Source organism: Euprymna scolopes, chromosome 11 (assembly GCF_053919585.1).
Source record: "Euprymna scolopes isolate OS-2025 chromosome 11, ASM5391958v1, whole genome shotgun sequence".
NCBI classification, from domain to species: Eukaryota; Metazoa; Mollusca; class Cephalopoda; order Sepiida; family Sepiolidae; genus Euprymna; species Euprymna scolopes.
In genome coordinates, this window is record NC_136492.1 from 102,447,094 (window position 1) to 102,460,008 (window position 12,915).

General features: G+C 34.9%; 1 protein-coding gene across 6 annotated transcripts in view; it reads right to left on the minus strand.

Annotated features, from left to right (window-relative positions):
* Positions 1 to 12,915, minus strand: part of LOC145288020 (phospholipid-transporting ATPase IF-like) — a 238,769-nt gene that overhangs the window by 103,035 nt on the left and 122,819 nt on the right. For all 6 annotated transcript variants that reach the window (XM_080136022.1, XM_080136025.1, XM_080136024.1 and 3 more), the window contains 2 exons: positions 7,113 to 7,228; positions 1,946 to 2,107 (listed from right to left, as the gene is read on the minus strand). In XM_080136022.1, the coding sequence (XP_079992148.1) occupies positions 1,946 to 2,107; positions 7,113 to 7,228 (278 nt within the window). The remainder of the gene's footprint in view (positions 1 to 1,945; positions 2,108 to 7,112; positions 7,229 to 12,915) is intronic.

Below are 12,915 nucleotides of genomic sequence, written 5' to 3' on the forward strand. Positions count from 1 at the left end.
TTTATATTAATTGAGATTTTTTTTTTTTTTTGGTGTTTCAGATATGAATGTCATATATATCATATATCAATATTTAAGTATGGCAGCGGACAAAAAAAGTATTATAATTCTCAGAGTCTTAAAGTTATAAGCAAATCTGCAGTTGGAATTAATCACTGCAAACTTCGGGATTCCACTTTCCATTGTAAACTGAGTTATTCTGTGACGGAAAATAATCAATATTATCTTGCCTAGACCCATCAAGACCTTCTGATAGCAGTTTTAATAATTAATCATAGTAAGGACATCTATTTACTTTCATGTCTGTGTACATTGCATTCGGAATAGCATTTTGTGTTGCGTCAAAAACAAATATCAAATCTAACTTGTGACCTTTGAATCCTCAAATGATCCAATCTTTTCTGTATCACAACCTTTTTAGTTAATCTTGCATTTTTGTCTTAAGAATTCTAAAAATATTGCATCTAATAAATTTGGGGTTATGTTTAAAACATTTACATCTAATGGAAAAACGTAAAACCTTGCTTGAATTTTCAATTTACTTTGTTCATAGACAATATATTGTTGCTGTAAGTCAAATTGTGCTTAATCAGTTACGATAAACTGAAGGAATTTAAACAGAATATAAAGGTGAAAGATAGTCTCTGTTGACGGAAACAAATAACGTTCCCACCACTGGAACTTTATTACATGGTATACTTTTCTCCATCATGTTTACCACTAGATCTTAATCACATGGTAGACTTTTTACCGACAACAATTCAATACTTACCTCGAAAACAACATGCTTACAACTGGAATTTTGTTATATGGTATACTTTTCCCCGACGCTACTGCTACCATTTTCAATACTGATCTCAATCATTCAATAATCTTAACCCTTTGAGCGCTAAAACGTCACTGTCGATTTCAATTAAGCTAGCCTTTCACTGATAGCAAAGCATGCCGTTCACATGTAGTCAATGTGTATATATACTCCCATTCCAGCATGTACTTTTTTTTTCACATTAAGCTTCTACATGATAGGCAAAGACAGGTTTTTATTTTTAATGTAAGTCGGAAATCATAATTAGTAATTCAGCTAGGAACAAAGTGTAGTATCTGTTCAGATACTACATTTCACCTTTTCTGTCCTAGATCAGTGGAGGAGGAGTCCTTCATGACTGAGACAATTTTTATTTTTGTTCCTATCCAGAGTGCCCCTTTATGGGGAGCCGGATTTTCCCCACATTGAAAACCGGCCTTGTGTCTAACTCTGCTCTCATGATGAGCAAGTAAATATGAACAATAAATAATAAAATAATAAATCAGATGAATAATTGTAATACCTATAGATAAACAATATAACTGTACTTAATAAAAGGATAGGTTATAGAGAGAAAAAGGTAACATGATAGAAATTAGAATGTATGCAAATTATAAGCTTTTATTTCACGGGGGGGGGGGTCTATTATTACTCTGCACAGGTAATATGAATAAAGATCTCTTTTTAAAGAATTGTGCTTTTCATTTCAGGTAAAAAGAAAATAAGAAAATAGAATTGTGTCTTATATTGGTTTCGTTGTTTTGTTTTACGGCATACCAACCCTCTTTGGGTTATTTAATGTCAAATCCAATAATTTTTTAAAAAGCTTTTATGCTTCAAGTTCTTTATATTTTCAAATATTTATTCATGATGTTTAGTTTGGTTGTTTTGTAGAGGAAAATTGTTGTTTTGTTTTTTACTTTACAGAACATGATTGAGTTTTGCAACGGGAAAGGGGAAAAAAAACAATAACGTCAACATTCAGTGCATTTTAGCTCCAGAAACTAGTATCTTCAGACAGCCTGATCTGGTAGCATCAGGCATCTTATATTTGAGAATATTTTTAATATTTTCAAAAAATAAAATTTCGGATGACAATTCTGAGAGGCATCATCCAAATTAAAGATATTAAATTCTTACATTTAACTTAAATACGGGTTTTGGTTGGACATCACAGATTTCAGGCTTTTCACACAACTTGTTGCAATAATCTAGAAAGCATTTGCCAGCAATCGTGCATTCTCGAAACTGCATATCATTTTCTGTTAAAGTTCCTGTCTTGTCTGTAAACAAGTATTCCACCTGAAAAATAAAAAAAAATGAATATAGTTTTTTGTTTTTTTTCATATTTGCATCATAAATATTCATGTTACACATATTGTCATGAGTTATAGAATCTTTCCATGGTTTTTCTTATCTATTTTTTTTTTTCTTTTAAACTTTTTCACTCCAAACAAGGCGTGTTGCCACTTGGACATAAGAGTTTACTATTTGGGGTCATATCTGCAGGAGACTGTAGAAAGTTGAGTAGCAAGATGTCTGTTCGCATTACATGTTAGTACGGTCAGGGAAGCAGGAAATAGGGAGGGAATTCCAAAGTCTAAAAGTCTGAGGGAAGAAGACTTCCCAGCATTTAGGGACCTCAATAGTGAAGAGATAAGACTTTGCTACTTGTTGGGTTAGTCGAGAGTATGTACCTCGAGGGGGCACGTGCTACAAGTTCATCAGGGCACATGGTATTAAATAACTTGTAAAACAGGCAAAGGGATGCAACATTGTGGTGATGGGACAGAGGTTGGAACTTGGCCAATTGTGTGGGACCTATTAAATTTGAGACTCTTTTTTGGATCCTGTGTAAGAGGGAAAGACTAGTGATGGCTGCATCAACTCAGATGTGGTAACAATATCCCATAGGAAACTCAAATCGTTTTGGAATATTCTTTTGCTGACACACAATACACATATTTACGATTCATTGAAATTATTTGACAAAAAATAATCAAGTGCAACAAGCCATGCAAAGAGTTAAGTAGAAGATATTTACATCCATATATAGTTTTAATGTTTGTCAAGATCACTTTTAACCTGGATATGGTAGTCATTGTTACAGTCGCTTCTGACAGACTCAACATGGATAGAGAATTTTGTTTTTCTTCTGTTGTGATGAAACCGATAATAGTAATCTTTTAAAGGTATTCACAAAGACCGTGATTAGGTATTGGGATGAAAAATTCTAAATGTAAATTTAATTTCCCATGGATGATGTTGTATGCCAGAATCAAGTCTCCTTGCTTCCTGTGCTGCTTTAATAAAAATAGATTTTGGTTTTGTAGTCGCTCTTTGCAAGTAAGCTTGGATAGTCCCATCACCACCCTGTTTGTTAACTGTTTAACACAATTCATATATATATATTGGCTCATTTAGCATAGTCGTAAAACTGTTCACTAATGGGCAGGGACACCAGGGTTCAATCCTCAGTTGAATTTTTAAAATGGTACTTGATACCCCCTTGCTAAATATTCAATATTATAGTGAAAAGGAAAGTAAAAATTGGATATTAAGTTTACTTTCAGCAACCTTGTAACTTTCATTTCCTTTATTTTATCCTTTAGTGCTCACATTCCATGAGCAATGTTTCTTACAAAGGGGAAAGAATTGCTGTTTTATTTATCCATCTAACAGTTATCGTTTATGTTTTATTTATCCATCTAACAGTTATCGTTGGCTATTTTTTTTTTTTACCTTTAAGTAGTATTTTTTAACTCCTTACATCGAGTGGCCTCCTGCCTTGTCAGGAGCGATTTCCATTAAAAAAAATATAAAGGAAGGGTCAAAGACAAGTGGAGTAATCCTGGTAATGAAGTTGGTCCCTACCCTATATCTCGGTGTAGAAGCTAATTAAAAAGAAGCCTTTGGGTTACCCTCGACTATAATTAGTCATTCACCTTACTTTAAGAATCTCACTTTACTTTATATACAAGATGATTAATTAATTGGATTCTTTTTGATCTTATAAATCCACTTTTATTTATTATCTGATCTTCCATAGTCAGGTCCGTACCGATTGGTATATATATTATTCCTTAATTGGAATTCATTTTTGAGATGAGCATTATATATATTAATTTATTTTTATTTTGGACTATTATTCTCATCTTTATTGGTTGTTGTTTTTCACAATGTTTGCCGAAATGACTAATAAAGATGAGAATAATAGTCTGAAAGAATCCAACCTTGACCGCCCTTCGGGGCCCGTGGTGCAGTTGATAGAGACGTTGAATCTCTATGGTTCCAGATAGACATTGTCTGAAGATATCGGTTTCAATCCTACCCAAAGCGTGTCAGAGGTTTACTTGGCCAAAAACGTGTTGAGACGAAAACAACTACGGATGGCAGTGATTGCTGAGAATGCAGTTAGGAAATTCGAAGTTCCTATCCGTCGTGGTTACCACCTGATGAAGGCCAGAGGAATATGGGCCGAAACGTTGTGAAAAACAACAACCAATAAAGATGAAAAACAACAATTAATAAAGATGAGAATAATAGTCCGAAATAAAAATAAATTAATATATATAATCCTCATCTCAAAAATGAATTCCAATTAAGGAATAATATATGACTATAGAGTATTTCAACTAATCAAAATGATCGTAGTTTTTTTGTTTTTTTTCATGAATGAATCATATAAATATATATTTTGGTATAAATGTGTGGAAACAAACGGTAAACCGAACACTTTTTCGTATGGTCTTCTTCTCTTTCATCTTCTGGCCGTGTTGTCATCTCTCACATTGTCGCACATGGGTTCACAAGTATAAAAAAAATAAACAACTCAAAGCACAAACTCGAGAGAAATGAGACTCCAACACATTCTGTACATATCACTTGTGTGTGTGTGTGTGTGTGTGTGTGTGTGTGTGTGTGTGTGTGTGTGTGTGTGTGAAACATGATTGCAAGAAACTACATTCTAAGCACTAAGCTTCACATCTACGTCTTCTGTCGAGGTCGTATTCGTCAGTTAATGCCAGATGATCTCGATCTGCTCCAAGCCACAAGTTATATTCTACTGTGTTGCTGTAAAACTAACTCTAAATATATTGACCTCTATTGTTTGGTCCTCTTTCTTAATAACTGCCACACCTTGATTAACAATCTTTCAGCTTTCCTTTCTGTGCCTTGGTGAACAACTTTCTATTATCTTTCTACTAAGCTCACTTCCTATAACCTTTATTCTACTGATCAACTTATTACATCTTTTTATCTTGTGATAGTTTTTCCATTTTTTTTTTTTAAGTCTAACATTTTTTTTTGGGGGGGGGAGAACGTCGATAGTATCACTCATGTATCGGTTTAAAAAATGAAAGAAAATAAACAAAAAGAAATGCAATGCAATTTTGTTTTCTCATTTTAGCTTTCAATTAATAATTGTGTACAGTGTGGAACGATAAAATTGTCGCCCTAGAAAAGACAACATGATTCCATTTCCGGTTGATGAAAAACGGTTTTTGTTTTTTGTTTCAGGCCATCTACTAGTTGGCCAGTTGAGTACAAATCCCAAGAGTAATAGAAGCCTTCTATCATGTCTAGAGGCAACACAATATTCAACAAGTGAGATCAGAAATGCACTGCTTATAACTCATGCTCTCTATCGATCCAAGTAATGACAACAGGACCATTGCCAGCACCCTCAAAATGCAAATCCGGATGGTTCAACGCTTAAGGGCACAGGTCAATGATGTTTCCGGCCATGGTTATGGTCTCTGTTGTGGTTTCAAGCGAGGGCCACATCGTGCCTCCTCAATCTCACATCTTTAAAGTCGGCTTAAAAGTCCACACCAGTATACCTGGATATGCTAAAGAGTGTGGTGATCTCCTGGTGCAATCAGGTGGCCGCTGGCAGACCCTGGATGTAGCAGTAGGATTCAGCGCCAGTCTACATGTCCAAAGAGACCGTCAGGTTAGGGTTAGGCTTGACTCCAGAAAGAGTTCTATGACTTTGTACCCTTTTTCACTGATTTCCCCTCCTCCCCCATCTAAACCCACTGGACTACTTCATTTGGTCATACATCGAGAACATCACCAGCATGACCTCTCACAATACCAAAGCCAACCTGATCGCCGCCATCTACAGAGAATTTGCCAAGCTCCTGCCAGCGCTTATGGAAAAGGCATGCTTCCAATTTCGGACTCATATTGAAGCGGTAATTGAGGCTGAAGGCGGCTACATTGAATAGATATCAGTTTACTACATAATCAAGTTACCTGAATTGATTTTACAATAAAAGTTTTAAATAAATTTGTGTTTTTTCTTTAGGGCGACAAATTCATCGTTCCACCCTGTAGATTAGTACTTTGTAAACCAACAAAATGGTCTCTTAATGATTGCAGATTAATGCAACATCATTCCGAATATACTTAACAAAATTTATACCCAGTATAACACATTTTTTCTAGGGTTAAACAGATAGTGGCCTTGCTTCTGTCGTGTTGAAGAATGGTTCTGTTTAGTTCTATGAGGCCGACATCACATGCCATAAATTCCATTCTTGAGAAGGTTTTAGTTTATTGCTAATTGCTTGAAGCAACTTGGAAAGTCGACAGGACTGCTCAAGCATTTTTTTTATTGGTTAGAGTGCTCTTCTTCTAATGAATTGGCTTTTCAAAACCATACCTTACAATGTGTCTAACTTGGCAAGGATGTAAATAAAACAGAGAGTAAACAGCATGAATGCAGATAGAATTAATATAAATTACAGGTTGGGCCAGACGAAGCAGAATTCAGAATAATTGAGAAATAATGCAAGAAATATGTAGATTATTGTTGTATCATTTAGAATGAAAAAACGATACTAACTTCTTTGTAAACCCTTCGTCATGTGATTTTTGTAATCTGTATTGTATTCTCCTTAATTTAGATGCATGTCTGTTTGTCTGTCTGTCTGTCTATCCATTTCACTTTTTTTCAGAAACTACTGGCTGAAATTTTGTATCGACTATTGTTATGATAAGGTGCGGCGAACTGAGTATTATAGTATCCATTCGATGCACAGTTATGAATTAATATGGATTAGTATTTAATGATTAAATAAGCACAAATTTAACCATAAGCAACCATCGATTTGGCATAAAGCACTTATTCTAAATCAACGGACTATAACTTTTGCTTGTTTTTAATGAGTTAAAAAGTCTAGTTCCTTTTGATTTTCAAATCTCTACAAATAATGAAGAAGTCATTAAAGCAAGAAAGATTCTCACCCAATGTAGATAATATAATGATAAAGAATAGATGTAAAAATGTCCGACTTACTTGTCCTAATTCTTCATTGAGATCTGAAGTATTTGCTTTGGCAGCAATATTTGTTCTTTCATCATACATCATTTTATCCCAACCAATAAACATGGATCCAATAAACTTTTGAACTTCTGCAATGGAAAACACAAAAATAATATCACCAAAATTTTGTGTATGCTGTTTATATTTCTAAATAAAACATTACAGGAGAAGGGAATGTAATTAATCATGCATTGTCTTATATTGAATATCGATACATTGATTTGTATATTAGTTTATGTACGAGGGCATTCCACAAGTAATGTCTCCTATTTTTTATTCTGTCTAAATGGATCAGAGGGGATTGCAAATTGCATTGTTATGACTGAACTTATGCATTCATGACATGAAAGTTTCATCGCTCTGTTGCAGATATTGACTGTGTGAGACTCTAAGAAAATTATTCTTTCTCTTGAACATGCGCCTGAAGAAGAGATGCGCCATTGAATTCCTGGCATTGAGAATGGTGATGATGATGTAGACAAATAAATTTTAGAGCACAAAATGTTGCTCGTTTTAATAGTATCAATCCCGTCTTTGTAGTTCTTCAACTTTTGGATTAAAAAAAATAGGAGGCTTTACTTTTGGAATAACTCTCGTATGACAAAGCATGCTTTAAGCGCCCATGCACAGCCATTGTTCATCGCTGGCAAAAGTACATCATGAATGGTGATGACTATGTTGGAAAATAAATTCTGCAGTATAAAAGGTCGCTTGTTTCAATGGTACAACTACTGTCTTTGTAGATCTTCAACATTTTTAGCTAAAAAATAGGAGGCTTTACTTTTGGAATATATATATATATATATATATATATATATATGCTTTTAATAACTTTTAATAACTGTTAAAATGTTTTTGATTTGTAATGAGGGTATGACCCCCAATGATTTGGACGATTTTATTTATAACTACAGTTAAGATAATCAACCAATGAGAAGCCTCCAATCTCATTGCAAAAGTATTGAATTTTGGATGTAAGTCAATTTACTTCCAGTCTCTGTCTTGAAACAACTGAACCACTGCTGATCCAGACTACATTGATTCTTCACTGCAGTCTTTGTTATTAAGAATTACTCACAACTCGAGATCGTGACTGCATTGATTCTTCGCCGATTTGATTTACTACCGCCACCTTTGTTCAACATAATGGCTCAACACTTAACAATAACAATATTTTTAAAAAATGGGTAATAATTTTCATGATTCTTTTTTCATTTAAAATGCTCTACTAATCAACACATTCTTTCAATGTGACCAAACAAACGAAGTCTTCTGTTCTGTAAACTTAGTTGGTATGATCACCTTGAAAGAATGAATGAGAGTTCTTGCGTTAGTAGATGTAGAACAGTTGAGTTAACAGGGTCTGTTGGCAGGGAAAGGCTAACGAAAATAAGGGAAGGAGTTATACAGATAGAATTCAGAGAAAACGAGATATAAATAAAAAACCTGAAGTTAGTTTAGAAATCAATTGTAAAAGCCGTCCAACACATGCCAGTATGTAAAACGGACGTTAAACCGATGATGATGATGATGATGATGATGATGATGATGATGATGATGATGATGATGATGATGATGATGATGATGATTGTAATAACATTTCCTAAGCTTTTCATTTAATAATTGAAAATTATTTCAGTTCATAAGAACGTACACAGTTCCAAATCGAATAATTATCAGTACTAATTCCATGAACAAAGCTTCTTTCCCAGAACTGCCCGCCTTTGGAACACTGTTCCGCTGGCATGCTTCCCGGTTGAATATAACATAATAGCCTTCAAATCTAATGTAAACAAGTTTCTGTTAAGCCGTTCTAAATAATTAAATTCTACCCAATTTACATTATAAGTGATTACTACACCACCATCTTACATTCATTGACCCTCGAGTGACCTTTGGGCCTTGATAAGCAGTGACTCCCAAATAAAAAAAATTGAATTAACCAAGTTATAGCTAATTTGTTTTCTGACGAGAAAAATGTAGACAATGACAATAAATACTAACCAGCATTATTTATTGTTAATTCAAAATAAAATATTTGATTTTTTTTTACAAATAAAATGCTAAGACTTTATAATTATTTACTATTCTAAATTAACATAAGAAACGCTATAAATAAGGCGAGGAAATATCTAAAAACAAATTAGTCAAGTTCAAAATGAATGCAATTAGAAATGGAAACACAGAATTGGTGAATTCATGAATGAAGTTAAAGTAAAAGAAAAAAAATATCTTCCTGCAAAACTGTCATTAATAAAAGGTGGAACGATAAAATTGTCGCCCTAGAAAAGACAACATGATTCCATTTCCGTTTGATGAAAACCAGTTTTCTTTTTTTTGTTGTTGCAAGCCATTTACTAGTTGGCCAGATCCCAAGAACAATAGGAGCCTTCTATTATGTCTGAAAGTGATACAATGTTCAGCAAGCGAAATTGGAGCCACACCGCTATACAACTTATGCTCTCTACCAATCCAAGTTATGACAATAGGACCAAAGTTTTCGGCCACGGTCGTGATCTTTGGTGTCGTTTAAAGTAAGGGCTACATCATTCTCCCTCACATCTTCGAAGTCAGCTTGAAAGTAACACCAAAGTGTACCTGGATGTGCTAAAGAGTGTGGTATAATCAGGTGGCCGCTGGCAAACCCTGGATGTGGCAGCAGGATTCAACGCCGGCCCATAAGTCCAAAGAGACCCAGGCTTGGCTTTAGAAAGAGTGCTACGACTTTGTACCCTTCTTTCACTGCTCCCCTCCTCCACCGACTTGAACCAACTGGACTACTTCTGTTACGTTGTGGTGGTGGGGTATAAGGTCTACATATATGTAAGGCACTGTATATAAAGTGCGTTGGATACATGATGTGTAATGTATATCATGAAGATCCTTCATGTTATCTAGCGTTTATAAATCCTTGTGGATATGTGCGCGGCATGGGTTACAGAACATTTACAATACGGAACACAGTTCTGGGTGGTTATGCATCTTGCTAATAAAGAAATCATACCTTCGTTCATCCAGATCTTGGTTGATGAATCTGCCAAAAGCTGCAATGTACATTTCTTCACTAGGTTTCCTTGTTGGAAGATTGCACGCTTGTCTTAGACTCTGCTTTACACACGTACAGGGCCGTAATGGCCCTGTCTCCAACACTCTCTTTGTCCATCTAAACCTCTCTCTAGCTCTGTCTCCCTCTTAACTCCTAACTCTCTTGTATATATGTAACTATTCCTTTGTGCTTACATCACTCAACGTAAGACCCACACACGTAGACCCAGACTGTGACCTTCAGTCACGTTTTCTGGCCAACTTTATTGTTTTTGTCCATTGGTTTGAAAACCCACTCTGCTGATGTTCACCAGATTCTTAACTTGTTATTGTTTCTTAGTTAACCAAAATATTTTGCTAAACATTCTTTTGTTTCAATCACATTCTCTCTGCATACCTTTTTCTACATAACAGCTACAAAACAATAATAATGTTCATTATCTAACATTTTACTTTTTAATAATAATTGTTCATGTTCTAAATCAACTACCAGCAAGGCTACTCGATGTTGCCCCAGCATAACAAAACATTTCGTTTGGTCATACGTCAAGAACATTACCAATATGACCTCCCACAACACCAAAACCAGCCTAATCCTCGCCATCTGCCGAATATTCACTGAACTCCTGTTGATGCTTGTGGAAAACGTATGCTCCCAGTTCCAGACCCATATCGAGGTGGTGATCGAGGCGGTAATTGAATAGATGTCAGCTTTACTACATAATCAAGTTACCTGAATTGATTTTTTCAATAAAAGTTTTAAAATATAGCTGTAACGTTGTTTTCTTTAGGGCGACAATTTTATCGTTCCAACCTGTATTATTCTTCATTATTTATAAAATGATGGTACTTTGCAACCCTCATTATTAATCATCAAGATACTATCTCACCGTTGACCTAGCAAGCTCATTAACCCTTATCCTCAAGTGGCCTTTGTGCCTTGATAAGTGGTGACTCATTGGTAAAACAAAAATAAATAAATAATGATAGCATTAAGGAAGGATTCGAAAGAACTTAAAATAAATGGAATTTTTATTAAAAGTGTTGGACATACAGGACAATATCGTTATGTTCTCGCCCATGAGCGATCAAGAATGCAAATAAGTCAAATGTCTTCCCGTACATATGTGCGTTGTTGTCTATATGGGGTCTTTTTTCCAGAAGCACTCTTTCTTGTCATCGTTTCATGTGTGACCGTGATCACCTTGTCTGTTTAACTAAACCAGGAGTTCTCAACCAGGATCCACATGGCCCCTAGCTATCTATCAAATATTTCTGGGGCTCCACAGGCAAAATATGACAAATTAAGGGTCCACAATCATATTTTGGTGGTCTATGAATAAACCCCACTCATGATGGTTTTTACTATTAAAAATTTAATCTCTACTGTAATTTTGGTTTGACATGAAAAAACCCGAAGTAGACATTCAAACGAATTTGAATGTATTTTCTAGATTTTAAAATATTTCCACAAAATTGTCTTGAAAGCAATAAAAAAGAAAAAAGTGATAGGAGTTGGTTTTAAATATGCGCTTCAGGCAGTCGGTGCTTTTCCTATTATATTATCTGTCTGACCTTAACCGTCCCGTACTATGACTAATAGTTATTGAGGGGTCCACCAAGAAAAAAAAGGAAAAAGGGGTCCATGGGTAAAAAAAGGTTGAAAACCACTGAACTGGATGAATAAACTACTCATGCATGAAAAACACAAGGAGACTTTGCTGAGTTTTTCAAGGCTTTATTGAAGAGAATTTACTTATGGAGAGAGAGAGAGAGAGAGAGAGAGAGACTAATGGCTATTGCTTAACTCCTTAAACTTACTTTCTATTGAACAAAATGGTTGACGTGCAGACGGGCAGTCATCATTAAAATTCAACTTAGATTATTTCTACATCGTTTGCGTAGCTGTGTGATTGACTTCCAACGGAGAGACTGACTAAACCCCTTAGTTTTCTCTTGCTAAAAACGTGACGTCATTATATCATAATTGTTCGACTGTTTTGTCTAGGAAGTTTGATCAGCTGACCTCGATTCATTACGTCTCTCATCTCTGAGTACAATTACGTTTACAGCAATGTTATCCTATCATGTACTAATGTGACTCTTACCAAAATTCACACTAGCTAACTTAATCGCTATTTACTGATGTAGGGTCCCTACAATGTAATAATATTTCTCCTTGTGTCTATTTATAACAGATGATGATCAACATCGGGGATGAATGCACTAAACTTGAACAAAACATATTACAAACAAGCATAATTAGATGAGAAGGGAGGAATTCATTCAGAATTGGACAAGCCGCAATTTCATCATGCAGAACAATATATGTACACAAACCTGAATATGTCATTTAAAATGAAACATAAAATCCTTTGGGACTTTGAGCTTCATACAGATCACTCAATATAGACCAGATCTAATTACAAAGAACAAAGAGAGAGAGAAAAAAAATTGTCAGATGCGGATGTTTTTAATTTAAGGCGTATGATTGAAAGAAAGGGGGTGGGGGATGTTTGGATCTTCCCGGTAAAAAGACGGTATTCTAGACGATGAAATTTATTGTTGTGACAACTATTGTTAGGTTAATTAGGTATCGAAAAACCTGTTAAAACAACTGAAATAACATTAGATAGGAAGAAAATTTATCAAAACATTGAAAATAGAATGTCTGAAAACAGCTGAAATATTGAGAGAAATATGGAAGAGACGTCATGTAAGTTTCTGCGGT